The 23,215-nt window shown below is 38.8% G+C and overlaps 1 protein-coding gene across 1 annotated transcript in view; it reads right to left on the minus strand.

The window, feature by feature from the left end:
• LOC102865561 (cadherin-related family member 3-like) overlaps positions 1-23,215 on the minus strand; it is a 147,932-nt gene that overhangs the window by 70,157 nt on the left and 54,560 nt on the right. The window contains exon 2 of the mRNA XM_006893867.1: positions 14,744-14,915. Coding sequence (XP_006893929.1) covers positions 14,744-14,915 — 172 coding nt within the window. The remainder of the gene's footprint in view (positions 1-14,743; positions 14,916-23,215) is intronic.

A 23,215-nucleotide genomic window follows, 5' to 3' on the forward strand; every position in this document is an offset into this window, starting at 1 on the left:
GGCTACTCCTTGGAGGCAAGGATTCTGGGGCTTCGTCTGACATACTTTGGACATGTTGTAAGGAGAGACAGGTCCTTGGAGAGAGACATCATGCTTGGTAAGGTGGAGGGACAGCACAGGAGGGGAAGACCCTCTATGAGGTGGATTGATTCAGTGATTGGGGAAATTGGGATGAGTGTGTCAGAGGCCATGCGATTGGCACAGAATAGAGCAGGGTTTAAGGCTGTTTTACATAGGGTCGCTATGAGTCGCAAACGACTCGACGGCACATAACAACAACAACAGCAAAGAGAAGGCAAAAAAGGAAATAAAAATATCAATGACAATAACTAACCATGACATGAAATAATTAGGAGCAAATTTAACTAGACACACAAAAGACCTGTCTAAAGAAAATTACAAAATGCTTCTAAAGAAAAAAACAAACTAACACTGTTCAATGTATCAAATCTATTCTTGAGATTCTTTCATTTCAACTGAAGTAGACTAAAGATTATATTTTGTTGTTTTCATTTTCTTCAACTTCAGTTTGAACTTGCATGTGAGTAATTGATGGTCTGTTCCACAGTTAACCCTTGCCTTGCTTTGACTGCTGTTATTGAGTTAATACGGGCTGTATATCTAAATAAATAGAATATACCATGCTCATGGATACAAAGGCACACTGTCATAAAAATGACAATTATACCAAGAGCAATCTACAGATTTAATGCAATCCTAATATAAGTACCAATGCCATTTTTCAACAAAATGGTAAGACAATTTCCTATTTTATTTGGAAAGGTAAGAGACCGCAAATAAGGGAAGTACTACTGAAAATAAAAACAAAGTAGGATATATCATACTTCCTGACCTTAAAGCTTACTATAACAATCAAAACAGTATGGTACTGCTACAGTGACAAACACACGAAATAGAATTGAGAATCCAGAAATAAACTAATTTACCCAGGATCAACTGATCTTTAACAAGGAGATGAAATCAGGTAAATGGGGAAATGACAGCCTCTTTAAGAAATGGTCGAGGACTTCACTAAAGAAGACATTCAGGTGGCAAACAAATACATGAAGAAATGTTCAAAATCCCTAACTCTAAGAGAGATGCAAATCAAAATAACTATGAGATATAATCTCACCCCAGTAAGAACAGCAAAATTTAACAGAGCAGCAAACAACAAATGCTGGCGAGGTTGCAGAGAAACTGAAACACTTATTCACTGTTGGTGGGAGTGTAAAATGGTACAACCACTATGGAAGGCTGTATGGCACTTTCTCAAAAAGTTGCAAATACAAATACCATTTGACCCAGCAATTCCTCTACTGGGAATATACCCTAAAGAAACCACAACTGTAACCCAGGCAGATATATGCACACCCCTGTTTATTCTGGCTTTATTCACAATAGCAAAGAGTTGGAAACAATCCAAATGCTCATCAACAAATGAATGGATAGAGAAGCTGTGGTATATACACACAATGGAATACTACTGTATTGGAATAAAAGGAACTCATGCAATATTATTCAAAATGAGTGGCCCTGGAGGACATTATGCTGAGTGAAATATCTCAGTCACAAAAGAACAAATACTGCACAGTGCCACTGTTGTAGAATGGGACTGACATCAGGGTTGGGGTGAGTCTGAAAAAAATTGGATAAACTATGTATATTGCATTGAAACAAATAAGGGAGAGAACAGTTTAAAAGCGATATATGGTTGATTATTATGGCTATGACAGGAGTCCAGAGTGAAGGTTGCATAATGGAGTGTGCTGGGGTGGGGGGGATGGAAGGGCGGGGAGATTGTGTACCAATGAAGGAATTTTTCTTTTACTTTTCAGAGAGAGGAGCTAACTAGGAGGAGGGGTGGGCAGGGAGAAAAATGCAACAAAGAATGAATGGAAATCCAAAATTTCTGTAAATGTTCATTAAAATTAATAATAACTTAAAAAAAAAGAAATGGTCCTGGCAAAATGGAAAACCATCTGCAGAAAATTGAAGCAAGATCCACACCTCATCTCACACACAAAAGACAACTCAAGGTGTATCAGAGACCTAGGAGTAAACCCCAAAACTATAAATTCATCAGAGAAAAAATAGGAACACATTTAGAAACCCTAATATATGACATAAATAGACTTTCAAGCATCACTAAAAATCTACAACCAAGACAGGATAAGATAGATGAACGTAACCTTGTGTGCGTCAAAAACTTTTCCAATAGAGTGAAAAAGAAACCCACAGACTGGTAAAAATTATTTGGCAATGACATTATCTGAAAAGGAACTGATAATTAAAATTTGTAGAGTACTCCAGCATATCAACAAGAAAAAGAACCCAATCACAGAAGGGCAGAAGAGATGAAGAGAAGCTTCACCTAAGAAGAAGGCCAAAGGTGGATAGGCTAACACAACCTATTTGCATATTCTCGCCCACCCACACGGCAAAGTAAGTTATGTGCTCCGTGCACTTATCTGACTTCTCGCAATGAACATATTGACGAATTCAGTGAAAAATAACCTGTGTTTCTCTATCTCAACAACTCGGAAACTTCACCTACTTCAGGAACTTTATCTACTCAAAAGATGTCTTTCCTAGTTTCTCCCTTCTCTTCATTTTGTTTTACCTTACTGATGCTGTGCAAACATATTTTCTCAGGCTTCTTCCTTTCTAACCTCCAAATACAGGGACACCCCAGGCTTTAACCTTGGACCTCTTCTCTCGTTTTATATCACACTTACTCCCTAGGTAATCCCATTAGTCTCGGAATTTAAATGTATTGTACAAACTGGAGACTCCAAACAGATGTCCCTATCCCTCTCTCTGTTCCAGATGTTTTATTCCCATCTACTCTGCATGGTGATTGACCTAGCCTCTCAGACTCACACACACACACACATACACACACACATTTTTTTTCTCAACACTACTTCTCTTCAATAGGTCACTCAAGCTAAAATATCTAGGAGGCTCTTGTCTTAGTACTGTCATAACAGAGCTTCCAAAAGTGACTGGCTTTCACAAAAATAAATTTCCATTTTGGAAGCTAGAAGTTCAAATTTAGAGCATTGGCTCTAGTTGAAGACTCTCTAGGTATCTTAGTTCTAGGAATTTCCCAGTGTGTGAATCTAGATCCTAGGGGTATACTTTGTGGTGCTCAGGTCCCCTCTCTCTGTTGGTTTTCCTCTTCTTTTATTGCTTGTAAAATTAAAAGACCATAGCAGGCCATTTTCTTAAAAAGGACTGCTGTCAATATGATTCCAATGCAGGGTGATCCTCCATCAGCTAGAAGAGAGATAGCCCCCCATTCCCTGCTGCGTGGTTGGTGAATTCAAACCCCCAATCATTCAAATAGCTGCACAATTCGATATACCTATGCCTTCTGCGGTGTGTGTGTGTGTGTGTGTGTGTGTGTGTGTGTTACCAAGAGTGTGGTTTATTAGGGAAATGTTTTGAGGAGTGGATTAGGCAAAGAATATCTCACAAGTGCCTTCTGTCCTCTTATATCAGGTCACACCCCAGTGAATCTTCTTTGATGTCTGACCAAGACTGTGATGGGATTGTGGGTGTGTGGTAAGAATTTGTGCTGCAATCCCAAATACACGTGGTTCAAACCTGCCAGCTGCTCCAGTGAGCGAAGAACGGGCAGTTTCTTCTGCTGTGATTAAGTGTTTCTGAAAGCTATGTGTCGGTTCCAGTTTTATGCTACTCAAAACCACCATGCAACTTTAATCCACTCAAAACTCTTGGTTTATCAAATCATAGGAGAATCATTTCATAACCTCATATTACATCATGACATCACATACTTGGGGCTGGGAGAAGAGTTATTTAATTCATAACACTCTTGATTTTTCTCTTTCTTTTACATCCCACATCAATGTTATCAAATCATACACATTTTGAATTGGTATATATTATTGATTAAGGAATAGCCCCTGAAACCTACTGGATCCACTGAAATGCCCTGAAGTCCTGAGAAAGGAACTCCATGTGGGCTTGAGATAATGAAAGTCAATTGCTGGCACTGTTAATTGCCTAGTAGTAAGTACCTGGCCCATGAGGACCTCATGTTCATTGAGAAGAATGTTATCTGGCCCTCTTCCATCCTGTGATGAGTTGCAGCTCTAACTGTTATGAACTGTAGCGTGTCCATTGGCTTATTTTCAGAAGTAGATCACTGCCTCTACGCCAAGTCCATCTTCATCTAGGCACATACCTATTGCAGTCAAGATGGAACCATTCATAGCTGACCCTCTAATGGGTTTTCAGGAGACTATAAATCACACAGAAAAAGATTGTCCATCTTTCTCCCTACAAGTCACTGGTGGATTCGAACCATCAGAGTCTCCACCTTTGGATTAGCAATGCAGCCTTCTATGGACTAGGTTACTAGAGCTCACTCTTAGTAAAGCTCTATTAGCATCATCTCAAAACTCCAGTCACTATTCACAGGGTGGCTGAGCATGAGGCGCATTGGTTAGGAATTGAACCTACATCGAAGGTAAGAATTTTACCACTGAACTATTGTTGCCTAGAAATCACTGCTATCAGCTTGTTACTACATGGAAGACAGAGGAAGCTGAAGATCATGGTTAATTCTGTTTACACTGCATGAACCCAGAATTTTTCTGTGCTGAAAGCCCAATAGACACCCTTAGAGACCTTTTAGTTATTATGACCACAAATTCCATCTGGATTCAGCTTTCTCATAGTTGCAACCACAAGAATCCTAATACATTCCTCTGAGTGATTAAGGCAAAGCACATGATAAGGAAGAAATTGCTTCTTAATGCTTAAATTTGCTTGCAAAATAAATGCAGAAATGACATGACCTAAAATTTCCAACACTTGAATATATTCTACTTATATGATGAGTTTTCTCCCTCCATTTAAAACTTGTAAAAATTAAAAATGTAGGTGCTATTCAAATGACACCATGGGCTTTTCCCCTGAAATTATTACACTTAAAAGCAAACCCATTAAAGCTAAAAAATGCCACCCCAAATTGTAAGGCAAAAATTTACATATTATGGTTTCTAAGTCAATAGACTCTTTTTCTCCACTTTAATGTTTATTTTACAGCTGAATTATAAAATGGGAATATGTAATTAAAATCCTCAGGACCATAATTATAAGCTCTGCTGCCATGTAATTGTTAAGTCTTTTGATTATTCCATCACTAATTATGCCTCTTAGAATTTCCAAATTTCACTTTCCTTTAAAAATCTGATCATTGTCAGCCTTCAATCAATATACTTGACTAAGTGGAAAATACTGTTTGTTCTGAGGTGCAATTCATGGCTTGCATTGATGCATTACTTTTATGTTATCAAAGAAAGAATAATAATGAAACCTTAAAAGTAGATTTCTGTTTGTCATTAAATGCCATGTGTTTTTCTCTTATGAAGGCCACCATGAAACTTTCAGAAGCTATTCTTTATTGGAATGTTGAAAAATTGTTCCACATTATTAGAATGTCAACTTTATAATGATTTCCTCAAGCAAATCTATAATTCCCAAAATAAAAGGAAGACCCTCAATGAGATAAATTGACACAGTGACTGTAACAACAAGCTTAAGCACAATGGAATTGTAAGAAAGACACAGGATCAGACAGAATTTCAGTCTTCAGGTATACTGTCAATGCAATAGCATCTAACAACATCAACAATAAAATCCAATATATATTGGATAACTTGAATGAGTTATTTCACCTCAAAATGGGGATGTCAAACCTCATTTCATGAAAATAGTGCCACGATACTGTTATTCCTCCCCACTGTCCCACCATGCTGATTATCCTCAGTATCTGGGGTTTTTTTCCACAAGGTGCTAATTAACTGGTTTGACAGATATAAGAGAGCTTAAATGCCAGTTTGAAAGATAAATTGTCAGGTGTAGGTTTAATTTCAAAACTAAGAAAGGGAGAAAATCAAAATAAATGTTGAGCAAGCTATTTTTCATTCATGACAGTTAGTTAGGGACATCTGCAAAAAATACCCTCGAGAGGTAGAGTTCTTTTAAAGCAAGATTGAATAGAGCCATAAGCAGAGTACATAGACATCTCCCAGAAAAGCAAATGCCCATTATCTCTGCTACCATCTAACAAGGTCACTTGAGCTAAAAAGAGAAAGATCAAATGTAAGATGGAAGGTTGAGATACAAAGTTGACAAGATTTGATGAGGCATGTAGAAGAGGAAGAGGGTCTGCCTCAATGATCATTACTTTCACCTTGTGGTTTCAATATACCGTTGAGTTGGAACTGCCACATAGCTGACCCTCCAGTAGGTTTTCATTGGCATTAAATCGCAAGAAGCTGATTTAAGCTGTCCATCTTTCTTCCATGGAGAAGCTAGGGGATTCGGCCATGTACTTTTGAGTTGGCAAATTTTGTTTGACTTGAATCCACAATCAACACCCATGGCAGCTGTTGTCAAGAAATCAAAGGATGTGTCACAGTGGGGAAAATCTGTGGACGAGGACTTCTCCAAAATACTAATGAGCAAAGATGACAGTCTAAATACTAAGATGTGGCAGATGTATTTGATATGTTAAATTGCTTCCTAGGCATCTAAAAGTTGGTAAATAAGGAAGATAATTACCTGTGTGTTATGTCTTTTTAAATTGTTTCATAGTCTTGGATGTTCTACTTCAAGACTTAACACAAGGTTTGCTACAAAAGTTGTCTATGACATGAGAACCACTTAACAGTTATTTTTTTATTTTATATTGATTTGTTTACAAAGTTCATATTTAACAGTTATTAATGTTATTCTTGAAGAGCTCTGACCAGCTGAGCTGCTAAATGAAGGATTGGTGATTTGATCCTGTGATGGACTACATAGGAATCTGGTTGACTACATCAATGGGAAAAGACAATGGAGAAGCTCAAATCAGCAATTAAAATAAGACAGCTCTGACCGAAATACAGAATTACTCGAATCAAAGTTCAAATTGAAGCTGAAGAAGATGAAAACACAGCCAGCAGAACCACAATATGATCCAGTTGAATTTCAAAAGCATCTCAAGAATAGTTTTATTGTAAAGCAAAATAAATGCACATGAGTAAAATGCAATATAAGTGAATGATTGTTTAAACTGCAATTTACATGAATGAAACACACTATATATGAATGACTGCGTGTAAACCAATATTATTATATTGTTATTTAATAATGATAGATTTGCTGAATGGCTTGAGAAATTATGGTCCATTCACACGATGGAATACTACACAGCACTCAGGAGTAATGATTTTTAAAAATACTACATAACTTAGGAGAGATGGGAGAGTATTATGCTGAGAAAAATGATTCAGTCTCATAAGGACAAATACTGCATAAAACTATTATTGTAAAAATAGAAAGATAGCTAGTAAAACGTCTCTGGAAATCCAAGAGGGGAAGGGGTGAGAGCAGAGAGGTAAGGATGGGTAAGGGAGAAATCACAGGGTTGCACAATTTGATGGGTAGAGGGAGGGAGTAAAGGAAATGAGAAAGATCCTGAAAAGACCGTGTATTGATGGGCATAGTCCAAGGATGATTAATTTTATTAAACACAATATATGTGAATGATTGTATGAAACATATCAATGAAGGAAAGTGTGCGGAAAATGTTTTTTAATAAAAAAGAAAAAAACAATATTTAATGCAGTGAACAAATGAGTGAAGACCACACGAGTTGTACGAATGACATCACAGACATCATTCATAAGAAAGAGAAAGGTCTTCACAAAGACAATGGAGAAAGCAGAGACTGAAGCAGATGTCAGAAGAGAAGTAAGAGAGGTGAATAGAAGATTTCAAAGGGCAGCTAGAGAAGACAAAGGGAAATTTAATGTAATATGCAAGTTGCTGGAGTTAGAAAATTTCTTAAGTTGGAAGAAATGAAAAATGAATTCAAACTTTGAGTTGTCATACTAAAGGACTCTATAGGGGAAATTTTGAACAACAAAAGAACAAATGTGTCTTAGAGACTAAGTGCAACCACAGTATTTCACAGAATGAAGGATGGTGACGCTGTCTCACATACTTTGAGCATACTGTGAAGAAGGGCAGTCCTAGGAAAAATGACAGCATATTGGGAAAGGAGCATCAGTGAAAGGAAGAGAGACCCTCAATGATATTGATTGACACAGTGACTATACCAATGGGTTCGATTATGGCAAAGATTATAAGGATTGCAGGATAGGGCAAGCTTCAGATCTCTTGTTCATAGAATTGTTGTGAATTATAGCCGATTCAATGGCACCAACCAAAACCAACAGCATAATCTTCAAAGACAAAGCTCTATATTCTACTTTAGAGACTGTTGACTGGGATTTTTCAAAGCTTGCCTGTGGCTATTTTAAGGTGCAATTACTGGTATTAATATTCCCTTTCTAAAAAAAATATTCCCTTTCTGGGACAAAGAAGGAGGAAAAGCATATACACAGAAACAACTAGTCCAAATGAACCATGAAACCTCAAACTCTACTAATCTGAGACAAGAAGCAGCAGATGATACCTGCCTACATTGCTGATGACTCTAAAAGGAGTCACAGTAGAGTTTGCTGGACATCATGGGAGAAAAATTAGAACAAAAGTCCAAAACATGAAACACCAAGCTTGATGATCTGAACAGTTGAGCCTATGACTTTTAGTCATCTTTCAAAATTGAACAAAACTCACTTTTGTCCATTATTTGGAAGAAAGCTCAACTTCCACTCAAACAATAGGCAAGTTCATTAGCTGAACAATAAACCAGAAAGGTACTCACTCCTTTGAACAAACAACCGTATAAGATCTAAAGGGAAGCCTTTACTCAGGGATATCTCAGAAGACAGGAATGTGTAGGATACATGGATTAAGGGGGGGAAATGAAATCAGTGTGGTTATGAGTATTGTAATTAATATCATAAACCAAAACATGCATACATAGCTGAATGGAAAATCAGTTTTCTCTGTAAAGTTTCATGCAATTTGTAATTTTTTTTAAATGTTTACAGTCTTGGGTTACACAAGTCAGAATCAATTTGATGGCAGTGGATAATATTATTATTATCATCACCATGAGATATCAGGGAGCACTAGTGGCCTTGTGGCAAGAAGCTACAGTATAATCTCAGAGGCACGCGGTTTGAGTATACCAGATACTCCATGGAAGAACTAGGGGCAATCCCCCCCTGTACAATTAACTGCCTCTGACAACTTGACAGAGGGTCAGCTAGGGATCCATTCCGACTCACTGGTACACAACAACAGCCATCAGATATCAAGCAGTGATACTTTTCCCATTTCAGAAACTTTTGCTCTGACTTAATATGTAGTGTGTGGTTTTAGGTTTGTTTGGTTTTTTTTAAAAAAAAAGAGGGTGGTTGCCTAGTTGTAATGTCTGATTGCCCATACTTGAACAACACATCTAATTTGATCTACCACGTCAGAAGGATGTATTTAGGAATTTAAATGCAAGTTTCCATAACCTCTATCACCACTGAAATGTCAGACCATGTTTGCTAAAACTCACAAAGAACATTACGTGGGACTTCCAAATAAGGCCATGGAGCTAATTCTTTTCCGAGAAAAGTATAGGGCCAAAGCTGGAAGCATTTAATCTGTATCAGCAAGCATTTACGAGTCCTTCATTAGAAATGAATTACTGTGTTAATTGGCCAGTAAGTCATTTTGATTGCATGTTAGAGTTGCAGCTAAGCCCTATTGGACTGTGATGTGCTTTTTCTGCTAAAATGTCAACATGGTGGGTGATCTGTTGTGGAGAGCTCTAAGGGAGCAATTGTGATATGATATCTCAGTCTCACGTGGCTGAAGACGCTCAGTGCTGGTTCCAATACTATAATCTTGAACATGTTGATTCAAAGCAATGTGCATGATTAGGTGGTTTAATTGTATGTTTTAAAGGAAGCTGTGACCTTTCCAGTCGCATCCTGGATGTAGTATCGTGCTGCTGGGAGGAGGGTAAGACAACTGTGTGTGTGGGAGGCTGACAATAGTAAGGTTCATTTGTGTAATTATTCGAGTGTATTCAGTGCTTTTAAACGCCATTTGGCCATTGCCCCAGATGTTAGTGACCACTGTTATTTAAAGTGAATAGGAACACATTTAAGTTGCCTTGAACAAAGATCCAGAAGCAGTACCAATAAATTGTAAACAGAGTGTATGCCAGCAATGTATACAGGTCTCTTCCTCTTCTCCAATTCAGAAAAGCAAACCAACATTCAAAATTACAGGCCTGATATTCTGATCCATCAATCCATTAGTTAAAAGCTTTGTTGTTATTGTTGTTGGTGGTGTTGTTGTTGGTTGTTGTTGTTGTTGTTATTGTTATGTGCCATCGACTCATAGCAATTCTATGTACAATAGGTCTGAAGTCTGTCCTACCCTGAGCCAGTCTCACTGGCATGACACACCTATCTTCATTATTCCAATTACTATGTCAGTCCATCCATTCCACACTCTTCTTCTGCACTGTTCCTCCACCCTTTCAATCATGATGTCCTTCTCCAAAAACTGGTTCTTTCTGATTACGTGCCCAAAGTATGTGAGATGGAGCTTCAGAATCCTAGCCTTCAAGGAGAAACTTGGTTTCACCTTCTCTAAAACAGACCTGTTTGTTCTCTTGGTAGTCCATGATATGCTCAAGACTCTTCTCCAGCACCACAACCAAAGGCATAGATTCTTCTATCATGCTCAGTCATTGCCCAGCTCTCTGGTACAAAGCACGTAATTGCAAAGACTTGCCTGGATCAGATGCACCTTAGTCTCTAGATAAGCATCATTGCTCCTCAGTGCTCGGAGAGGACCCTCACAGCAGATTTTCCCAAAGCAATACATCTTTTTATTTCCTGCTTGCTGGTGCCAAGAGTTGAGTTGAGCCGAGCAAGCTAAAATTGTTAACAACCTGAAGCTCTTCTCCATCTACCATGGTGATGATAATTGGCCCAGTGGTGAGAATCTTTGTCTTCTTGAGGTTTAGCTTCAACCCACATTAAAGACTACAGTTCTTGACTTTCTGCAGCAAGTGCTTCAGGTCCTCTTCAGTTTCAGCAAGCAAGGGTGTGTCATTTGCGTAACACAGGTGAAAATGAGTCTTCCTCCAAATCATCCAGCTTCTCAAATGATCTGTTCTGCATATAGATTGAAAAGGTATGGAAACAGGACACATTACTTTCCTGAATTGGAACCACGCAGTGTTTCCTTGCTGTGTTCTGAGGACTGCTTCCTGGTCCCAGTATAGGTTTCACATGAGCACAAGCAAGTGTTCTGGGAAGTAATGCTAAAAGCGTTGCAGTTTAATAATGATATAAGACATCAACACAATTCTTGTCATTTTCAGGTGGTTTACAATTAAAAAATCACTTTCACATTCATTATTATTTTTAATAAGGGAGACAAAGTAAGGATTCTTTTCTCGATGTTATGGTTGAAACCAAAATGCAGATTTGTTAAGTGACTTGCAATAATGAAGTTAGGGCATAAACACATTTGGCATCATGTGGATTGTTTCCTCCCCATGTTTTGGTGTCTATAACTAGAAGACACCTCTCCTGAAAATAAGCTTCATTCCCAGGATGTTATAAATGTTCATGCCAAGACCTAGAGTCTTGAAATTCCCAGGATGTTATAAATGTTCATGCCAAGACCTAGAGTCTTGAAATACAAATTAATTCTCTTAGGAAGCTGCATTGTTTCTCTGTAGTGTGTGCAGCCAAGATTCCCCACAAAAGAAAGAATTGGCCTAGCATTAGTTATCAAAAGTTACCTAAGGATTAGATTGGGCCAAACTGCAAAGGATAGATGGAGTGCTCTAAAAGGGAAGCAGTTACCCACATAGTTCAGCCCTCTACCATTTTCAGTTAATTGAGGCAGAAAATACGTTTGGAACCTGAACTTTAACTATAGTTGGCCTGGTCATCTCTGTGGTTTTTATGTGACAATATGGGCACACGTAAAACCACCAGGTGCTGATAGCCTCTGTCCTAAACCATAAATTACCTCCAAAACAGCATCATCCGGATCCTTGGCTGCTGCTCTGTAAATGACTGTGCCTGGAGCAATGTCTTCTAGGATATAGATCTCGGTAACTGCCAGAAAATGTACAAGAGATGTGCTTCAATGAGTATAATCGCTATAAACCCAGAAATGTTCATCAAAGATTGTTGATCAAGCTTATGGCCCTGTATTTGCTTGGCACAGACATTGTATAGAGTGATTCCCATTAAGTCAGTAACAGTCACTAGGCATCATTTTTTTTTATTAAGTGTCTATTCTGTGTAGAATACAGAGCCAAGAAATTAGAAATTTAAATGGTAACAATGATGTTGAGTATTCCTTCTTCTTCTTTTACTTTTTTAAATTTGTGTGATTTGTGTGACAATTTGTAAAGCATATTGAGGTGTTGTTAGTCAATCATTCCACATCTTCCGTTCTATAACACTAATTATACCATACACAATGTCAGATCAGCCATTCATTCTACATTCTCCTTCCCTTCACCATCCCAATAATGTTTTCATCAGGACACACGCAGAAAATAGTACATTTTCTCTAAGCATGGAATATCATTGGTGATCTCATTATTATTTCCATTTTATTGACAAAGTCTAAAAGCGTGAGTCTAGAAAGATTTAATAACTACCTCAAGGTTTATAGGTACGTAGTTCATACATTAATTTCATCTGATTATTTGATTAATAATGGACTTCTTATTGAGCTCTTTCCTTTTATTTTTAAAACAACAAGGGTTATGTACTTGTACAGTTGCCAGTCAAACCACTCTCAAGGATCAGGAATGCTGAGGTCATGTGAGATCTCTGGGTAATAAATGGAAGACCCACCCTTAAGAGAAGCTGTTGTGTCATTTTGTCAATAGGGTAGGATTTGTGTCTAGCAAGGAAGTCTACATCAGTCTTTGGACTTAAAAAAAAAAAAAAGGAAAAAGAGAAGAGTTCTGGCAGAATGGTGCATACTAATTCAGCCTGCCAACCAAAAGATTGGCAGTTCAAACCACCTTCCGTGGAAGAAAGCTGGATCTGTCTCTTCCTGTAACCAGAAAGCAAAGGAATGTTGACTAAGAGCGGCTCAACTCGATGGCAGAGGGTTTTTGGTTATCAATGAGTAAAAGTTCCTAGGGTATCCACCAGCACTGGGAGCAAAGGTAACCAGAATGTTATTCTAATTGTTTGCTTTTGGTATCAGAAGTATGTGCTTTGCCCTGGTATCTGCCCTAGAGAAGTGTGTCACTTACAGGGAAGGACAAAGGAGAACAAGTAGCATGGGGCTTTGCCTGGCATGCTTAAATATCAGCCCAAGTCATCTCAGCAGTCAAAGTCAGGTCATCGCCATCAACTCAGAACCAACTCCTAGGTGACCCTGCAGAGAGTCTTCTGAGGAAGACTATTATAAGGAACAAGACAGCTCTTCTCTCTCCTGCAATGCAGCTGGTAGATTTAAACTGTCCAGGAGGCCAGGACTGCGGGGCAGCAGTGCCACTCCCTGTGGAGTGTGCCTTAGAATTCCCAGCACCTCATCAAGAAAGGATCAATGCCTCCGTTCAACAAATTCAAGAACTGAGGCTCAGACAGAGCAATTCATTCTCCACAGATTCCACAGCTAACAGTCACCCCCAACAACTGGATCTCAGATGATTTTGTCGATAATACAGGGAATATATAGGTATCACATGGTGGCAAAATCCACAGATGGCTGGGTGTAGTAAGCCATACCACAGCCATTTTATGCAAGTAGCCTTTTATGCCGGGTTCAAATGTGAAGATGTTTGAAGGGGAGCAAAAACAAGTATAACCTTTCCTTGAACCCCAAGACCAGACAGGGATGTGGAGAATAGAATGTCCCTCCCTAGAGACTCTGTTTGGATGGCCTTTCCTGCTGCTGATAAACCTTGCAAGTGGCGGGGATATCAGAACAAATGTATTGTTGGCCTTGAGGCTGTTGTTTTTCTGTTCACTGCAAAAAGAATGCAAGACAGGAGTTCAATAATAAACTTTGCTATTCACCATCAGCAATAGCCTCTCTGCGTCTTCATTTAATCTTCATCCTTTCTCTCGGTGGAACTGTTTGATATAATGAGGCTGGACTCTGTTAGTTGTGCTCTTAATCCAAAGATGGCTTCACAGGGCAATGTGATTTACATCCTCATGAAAATTAGCTGGAGGGTCAGCTATGAGTCACAGTTTCAACCCATCAGCAATGAGACGAGAGAGAAACATTTAAAGATTTAAACGATGCCTGATGCATAGTCAACCAGCTGCCGCTGAGTTAGCATTGACTTGTGGCAAACCCAAGCATGTCTGAGGAGCAAATATGAGTTAAAAATAGGGGGTTTGAGGTTGATTTTATTGGTTTGGTGGTTTTGGGAATTAGATCACCAGATCATCCTTCTAAAGTGTCTCTAGATAGACCAAAACCGCCAATCTTCCAGTTAACAACCAAGCACACTAACTGCATATACCAACCAAGAATTCAGAACATAGTTATGTCCCAACAATAATCAGCTATTTATCAGTACATCATTCTTATTATTCCCTTTGTTACTATTATAACCACAGCATCATGAAAGTACATAGTGCACAGGGTACTATGTCCATATATTACATATAAATATAAATGTAAATATAAATTACAACTATAACTATAAAATACAAATATAAATATAAAATATAACTATAAAATATAAATATACACATCTCCATCTGGAATCCTTTCCCCAAAGGGAAAAATTTTGTACCTTGGCCACCCTGAGAGAGGGATCCAGTGAAGGCAGGTGGCTCATTTACATCTGCAATCTGGATTAAAATGGTCTGCGATGCTGTGGCCCCTTGGTTGTCTTTCGCATAAATTATCAGGGAGTAGAGCGCAACTGTCTCAAAGTCCAGCTTGGGTACTCCAGTGGTGAATAACTAAGTGAATGATAAGAAAAATAAAAGCTTAAGGTGATGGAAGAAAGAATGTTCACTGAATTACTGAAATCTTTAATCTCCAATATGAGTCATCATTAAAAACCATACATACTGGAAAATAGATGAAAAACAGAATAAGAGCATCTCTGGTCCCTCCCCTATTCAATCTTCCTGCCCCATCTCCTAGTCTATGTTTCCTCTGCAGTTTTCACACTGGTTTTTTAACTGCTCCTCTCAGAAGCCCCTTGAGTTGAGCATCAGGACAAGTGGGTTCAAGTCCCATCTCTAGTAGGAACTGATTCTGTACCTTTGGTCTTTCCTTGGGTCTCTAGTTTGGATTTCCTACTCTGTTATATAAAAGCCTCTAATGTTTTCTGTTGTTGACATCTTTTCCAGGTCTAGCTTGATCCAGAGAGGTTAGGAAATGTTCATTTGTAAAGCTTTCTTGTTGTCAGTCAAAGTAACAGAAACACAGGTTTTCTTGAGTTAGCAAGTCCCACTGGGAATCCATATCTGTCTTTACACAGTCCATTTCAAAGCATTTGGTCTACCATAGTGGTAAGCTCTATGACAATACTAATAGTTTACACCTATTGCTTACTTAGTATATTCCAACTGCAAGTGTTTCACAGGAGCTAAGGAGAGCCCTGGTGGTCTAGCCCACAGAGAGTAACACTATGAAGCCGAAGACCACACTTCTCTGGTGGTTCAAATCAACCAATGTCTCCATGAGATAAAGATGGGAAATCTCCACTGTAATATACAGCCTCAGAAAAGTAATGGAAAGTTCATTATGAGTCAGTTCCATGTCAATGAACAATGAGAATAGGAACTATATGGTTTAATACAGACTTTTAAAAAACAAAACAAAACAGTGTAGTTGGTTTGTGTTAATAGAATGCCCGTTTTGTTGTTGTTGTTGTTGTTACATGCCATCGAGTCACTTGTAACTCATAGCGACTCCATGTACAAGAGTCCTAAACCCTGCTCTATCCTGTGCCAACCTCATCGTCTCAAACACATTCATTCCCACCACCCCAATCACAGAATCGATCTATTTCATCAATGGTCTTCCTCTTCTGCACTGTTCCTCCACTCTCCCAAACATGATGTCCCTCTTCAAGGACCAGTCCCTCCTTGCAGCATGCCCAAAGTATGTCAGATGAAGCTTCAGAATCCTTGACTCCAAGGAGCACTCTGGCTTCACCCTATCCAGGACAAACCTGTTTGTTCTCCTAGCAGTCCATGGTATATTCAACACTCTTCTCCAGCACCACAGCTCAAAGGCATCAATTCTCTTTCTATTATCCCTAGTCACTATCCAACTCTCCAATGCATAACATATGATTGTGAAGACTATAGCCTGGATCAGGCACACCTTAATCTCCAGCCTAACCTAGTTGCTCTTCAATACTCTTGAGAGGTCCCTCACAGCTGACTTTCCCAATGCAATTCGTCTCCTGATTTCCTGGCTGCTGTTACCAAGAATGTTGACTGTGGAACCAAGTAAACTAAAACTGTTAATTATCTCAATCTCTTCACCATCTATACTGATGCTGCCAATAGGCCCGTTTTACTAATGGAAAACTGAAGCTCAGAGTAAGAATCCAGGAAGAAGCAGCATTGGCACCTAAGTCCATGATCTTAACAGTGTTGCTGCACTCCCAGCACGTATGGTCTTCTAAGGACTAAGACCACTGACACTCAAAAGAAAGGGTCTAAACATCACCCTGCCACCTTCATATTGATAAAAACTCACATTTATTATTTCATGTGTTCTTGGTCTTTCTCTCATTAAAATCATCCAAACAAATCTATGAAGTGGTACTATTTTTCTTGCAATGTCATAGATGGAGAACCGAAGTTTAGAGAGACTGTCCAATGCAGCTAGGAAAGTGTCACTTCAGGAAGAGGTGGAGTGTAGGGCTGACCCCACCAGTCTGCTCCAGAGCCCTGGTCCTAACCTCTCCACTGTTTCTGAGAGCCACACCTGGGTGTTTTCTCATAATAAGCTCTCCTCTGCCTAACACTTAATCATCTGCTGGCCATGTTACCTCTTATGGTTCTCCCATTAATCTCATTAAGTAATTACTATTATCATCCCCGGGTTACCAATGAGAAAACTGAGTCTCAGAAGGCAGGAGTTCGCCTGAAGCAACACAGCTAATAAATGACAGAGCTGAGATTCAAAGCAGTTTCCCCAACCCTGAAAAAACATCTCCTTTCATCACATCCTGATACTTCCTGATAATTAATAAAATTTTTATTTCTTATTCACTGTTATCCATCAATAGAGTGCTAAGCCTGATTGAAGAAATACTTGGAGCCTGGTGCTGCACAATGAAGTGCTGGTCTACTAACAAAAGGGTTGGCAGTTCTAACCCAGCCACCAGCTCTGCAGAAGAGAAAACTGTCAATCTGGTCCCATAACAATTAAAGCCTAAAGAACTTTCTACGGCCATTTTACTCTGTCGCAAAGGTGGCTGTGTGTCAGAATTGACAACCCAATAACATAATACTGGAGGAGAAAGGCCAGAAGAGAGCTTTAGTCCCTCTCTGATGGATTGCTCCCCCATCCAGGGAACAGGAAGTGCACCCACAAAAGATAACTTGGGTTCATCCTCTCATCCTGGGTGTGCAACTCAATTTATGTTCCTCAAAGACAGGTAGCAATTTGAAGATTACATAAGCACGGCATATATCTTGTCACATTCCCACTGATTTAGCTATGTAATCAACTCACTTGATGCTTTGCTATTGTTTCTCTGGGAAACTAAATTTTTAGTTTGCTTGTTTGCACTGTCACCTTCATTCCCCACCTGCTCAATCAGTCTTTTGCTAACCAAACAAGCATATATCCTGCAAGAAAGGAAGTTTACCAAAGGATAATGATATGCTAGGCCCCAAATTGAACTGTATATGTGCTTTTACCTCGTGACATTATAGAGACAGATACTAGCCCATCATCCAGCTTTTCTCTGCAGATGTGTTTCAAAGCTAGTAAACAGTTTTCCCAATTAAAGTGTATCTACAGCTAGCTAGAGCTGTGCTATGATATTGTTATGATATATAAGACCACATTTTTTTATTATCTTCAACCTGGCTGACGCTGAAGTGTACATATATTTATTACAGTCCTGTGTTAAATGCTTGCTGCATGCCAAGCACTAATGAATATTTTAAGAAGCCTGAGTGGTGCCATGGATTACACTTTAGGCAGACAATATTAAAGTTGGTGCTTCAAGTGCATCAGCTATTCCAAGGTAGGAAGATGAATAATCTGGAAATCCAGAGAAGCATGCTACAATCAGAGTTGCCTCAACAGCAATGTATTTAAATGATATTTTGCATAACGTATCTCGCTAGATCTCCTCAACAGTTCTTGAGAGATAATTATATTTAGCATATATTGTCTCATTAGATTTCCTTAACAGTCCTCAAAGTGAAGCAGTACGTTTTATATTATTATGAGCTTTTATCCAGTTTAAATCTGACATCTGACTTCTCACTTCCAGACTTAAATCAGAAGCCTGCTTTCTACTTACTTACTATTCATCTTGTTCCACAAAAGAGAAAACCAAAGTACCGGATAGTTAAATAAGTAACCTGACAGCATGTTGCTACTAAACCAGAAAGCTGTGATTCTTATTACGAATGCTGGTGTATCAGACCCCAAAACCTGAACTTAGATACAGCTTTGTTTGACGGGTCTTTCCATAAAATAATTAGAGATAGGAAGTGGAACAACTTCTGCTGTGTTTAGCTGCTACTTAGATTTGTAATTTAGAAAGCAATCTGACCATGAACAAGTATGAGACACCATTTTACACCTAAGTGAAGCTGAAAATGTTAAGTCTGACAAAACCAAGGTTTAACAAGATACTCAAGAGTCTCTTCAAAGCTCTAGTGATATATCACTACTCCAGTCACTATAGCTAGAGTACTCATTTTAAAATGTAAATAATTTGTGTATCATTTCTGCAAAACTCTCTGGTGGTTTCTTAAATGTAGGAGCTGGATTTAATAACCCAAATTCTTTACCCTTTTTGGTGGCTGATGTTGTGTGTCAACATAGACAAGACCCTCAATATGATGTAATTATTCTGTGTTGTAAATTCTAGCCTTGATATTAATGAGGCAGGATTAGAAGCAGTTATGTAGTGATATAATCAGCCCTAATCCATTGTAAAATAAGTCTTCTCAAAGATGTGGCCTCACTTGCCAGCTTTGGACTCATTCACCTCCACAAATACCTCTCTCCTGAGATCTGATCCTTAAACATGGAATTCACCAGCCTTTAAAAGCATGTGACATATTACCTTGAAATAAATATCTCTCTCTCTCTCTCTAATATATATATATATATAAATTGATTTTACTTCTCTAGGAAACCCAGACTCAGAATCCTCCAGCCATATTGATACTTGAACTTCATGAGACAGCATATTTTTAAGCTTACAGTCTTTTATTGATGCTGGTTTTCTGATCTAACGTCCTTTCCTGTGAGTCCTCCTGAGGGAGTACTGACTTCTAGACACAGCCTCTCCCAGCTTTCCCATTCTAGTTTTCTCCTCTACAATCTAGTCTCTTACCACACTCACTTTCATCTCCTCCTATACTAGCCTCTTCTCAAACCATTCTCACTATTCCCTTTGTTGCCACAGGGCCTTTGCACTGTTCTTCCATCCATCTAGAGTGCTCTTCCCTCTTTGTTTATCTATCCTCTTTCTTTGTTTATCTATCCTCTTTATGCTACAGATTGTTGTCCATGTGCTCTGACTAAAATGTCCACTAGGTGCTCACATAATACAAATGTCCTTGAGTTCCATGGATCTCATTACATTTACAAAGTTATACTTGTTTAGATAGTTACTTAATATTTTCTCTGTGAATTGGTAAATGACACAAAGACAAGGATCATGTCCTACCATGATAGTGTCAGAGCCTAAGTATGTCTTCAGCCAAAACGCATTGCTGTTGAGTTAAATTCAGACTCACAGCTCACCTGCAGGAAAGAGTGGAACTGCCCCCACCCCCAGGGTTTCCAAGGCTGTAAATCTTTATGGAAACAGACTGCCTCCTCTTTTTTCCAGAGTGACTTTTGTGTTTGAACTTCAAACCTTTCCATTAGTAGCTGAGTACTTAACCAGCTGACTATTGCCAGAGCTCTTATGTACCCCTGGATATCTGTGAAATAAATGCATATTGGTGTGCCCAATTATTCTGAAGCTATCTGACACATAGCAGAGTTCCACTGAGTCGGTGTTGAATTAATAATGCATAGTTGAAGGTAAGAAGGAAGAGGATGAGAGTTTAATTTTAGAACCTGCATGGTAGCAATTTAAGATACTGTTTGCCCACATACTTACTTCCCACTGATTTGTGTCTCTACGAGACAGCACAAATGGATGAATCGTCGGATTTGCATTCATGATAACAGGATCTCCAATCAGAGAAACATGATGTGAGAGGGATGCAGTGATTAAAGCGACTCGTGTATGCGCAGAGACATTTTCCGGGAGTGGGCTGGCATTCTCAATGACAAAGTTAAAAGATGCTAGGACATCTAGGAGAAAACACAAAGTTCTCTTTCAACAAGGTTTCCCAACCTCTTTCACATCTTAAAACCACAAAGCAAAAGGACTATTAATACTTAGAGAATTCTCCTTTTTTATCAATAAAAGACATACAGTCATTTCAGTAGGTTGGTAGAGTCATCAGAACTATGAAGTATGTGCACATTCTGCAAGTAGCAGCTCTTGCTGTCTTTGTTTAGACTACTTTTTTCATAGCTATTTAAAAAACATTAGAGACAACATCTTGGTCTAGAGTAAAGATCATTTTGCTAACCATCCAGTATAATAAAGACCATTTCTCCCGCTAAGACAAAGCTTGCTGTTCATAAGAATACACTAGTTAGAGTTCACTAAGCACTAAGGGTTCTTCCAGCATGCTGCAAGCATGTGTGACCACCACAGGATTTGAGGAGCATGCAGAACTAATGAAAACATGAAGTTCACTGTCATACCCTGAGTAACAAAGCCCTCTGTAACTGATTATGAACTCTCCTGTCTTTTACTGGGGTCTGTGAACTAGCCTGTTAACTTGCAAGTAGAATAACATTTCACATCCTTCAGAATATGCTTGATGGTGCAAATGTTATTGGCTGCCTTCCGTTCATTTCCTTACCTACTTGCTGGTGTTTTCCTGGGAACACCTCTTAAATAAATTATGTACACTTCAGCCCTTCTTTTGAGGTTTGCTTCAAGGAGAATTCAAACCAACATAAAGCTCAATATAATCATTTTTATAACCAACAGAACGTCTCCCACTGTGAGACACAGTAGGAGAACCTCAGGGAGTTCAGGTAACTAGCTCTGATTAGCACTGATGTTTGGAAGGGCCTTTTAGTACAGCTGAATAGAATCCTATTCACATTTTTAGGTCCATTTCTCCCTGTCTTCCTTTTTCCACTCTGTCCAGACAATCCTGAATTTTTCTCATTTGTCTAGTCTATGTCTAGACAATAACATAGATTTTTTTTTTAACACTTTTCACTTTCTGGAGCTCTAATCATCTTTCAGTTAGTCTAGATATTTCTGCCTCCAGAAAGTCTTCCCTGACCTGGTCAGGCTGGAACAGAGACTCCTTGTCAGTGTTTGCTAGGTTCCCACGATAACACTGCATAAATTACATTGCATAACAATTGCCTTTCACTTGTGTAACTCCCCAGGGAAACCTATACCCTAGCTGTAAACAGTGTGCATATTTAGATAACCAGATAAAAGTACTTAGTGCAAATTTTTGAGGTAATAAATAATATTTATTAGCATTTATAAGGCATATCGTTTACATGAATTTTATAATTTAGTTCTTAGAAAAACTCCAGAGGAACAGGTACTATTATTATCACTTGCTTTTTCCACATAAGAACACTAAGGTGCAGAGAGGTCCAGTGGCCTTAAACCACACAGCTAAAGATAAGATTTTGTTGTTAACTGCCATCGAGACAAATACGAATCATGCAACCTGTCCTGTGCAATTAACTGCCTCTGAAAACCCATAGGAGGGTCAGCTATGAATCAGTTCCTACTCGATGGTACACAACAACAACAACAACAAAATATAGATGAGTTATGATGACAGTTTAAAGACTTCTTAAGGGTATGCCTGATTCAGGACTTTTCAACCACTTGCTGTGTATCTGAGAGATGGACAATGAATAAGAATGACAGAAGAAGAAATGAGTTGTGCTGTGGTATTGGAGAAGAGTACTGAATATCCTATGGACTGTCAAAAGAACAGATATGTCTTAGAGAAAGCATGGTCGGAGTGCTCCTCAGAAACCAGGATAGCAAAGCTCCATCTCATATATGTTGTTGGTGGTGGTGTTATTGATTGCTTTCGAGTGGAGCACGACTCATAGCCACCCTATGAACAAAAGACCTGAAGCCCCTCTACAACCATCAACATTTATCAAAGTTCCTAGTGTTTCTAGAGGCATGTTGTTTAGTAAGTGGATGCCACTCCTGCTTCCAATATTGGGTATGTTTTTAGGAGGGGCTATTACTTGGAAAGCTGTATCTTACTTGGAAATGTGGAGTCAGGGAAAGAGAGGAAGACCCTCAACCAGATGGACTGACACAGTGATTGCAGTTATGGGCTCAAGTATGCCAGAGAAGGTGAAGATGGCACAGGCTAGGACAGGGTCCAGACCTGTTGTTGATAGGGTCACTATGAGTTGTACTCAAGGCGACAGATAGCATCTAATAGCAAACACCAATTGGGCATAAAAGAGATGTCGGTAAAAGTTATTCCTTAAATGGCATTATTCTGTAGCCTTGTGGCACCCAATGCTCAAAGTCAAAATGCATTCAGAGATAAGAAAATCATTATACCCACTACTGAGCTGACAGACTTTTATTCTATTTTTCTTTCCCGCTTTTCCTCTTTCGTTTGTTTCTTGTTTGTCTTAATTTGAACAAAGAGCTCTGATAGCATAGCAGGAAGTTGCACTGCTAACCCAAAAGCAGTGCACGCCTGGCCGTTTAAATCCACTGGTAGCTCTCCAGGCAGAAGATAAGCCATCTCCTCTCATGGGATTTGTAGCCTCTGAACCATCTGAAGTGTCAGCTAAGAGTTGATTCTTTCCAAAAACTTTTCCAACAGGGTAAAAAGGGAAGCGACTGACTGGGAAAAAGTATTTGGTAATAACATATCAGATAAGGGACTTATATCCAGAATTTATGAAATACTTGAGCACCACAACAAGATAAAGGTAAATAATCCAATAGAAAAAT

The sequence above is a fragment of the Elephantulus edwardii genome, unplaced genomic scaffold (genome assembly GCF_000299155.1).
Source record: "Elephantulus edwardii isolate Elephantulus edwardi_28Jun2011 unplaced genomic scaffold, EleEdw1.0 scaffold00132, whole genome shotgun sequence".
Taxonomy (NCBI): domain Eukaryota; kingdom Metazoa; phylum Chordata; class Mammalia; order Macroscelidea; family Macroscelididae; genus Elephantulus; species Elephantulus edwardii.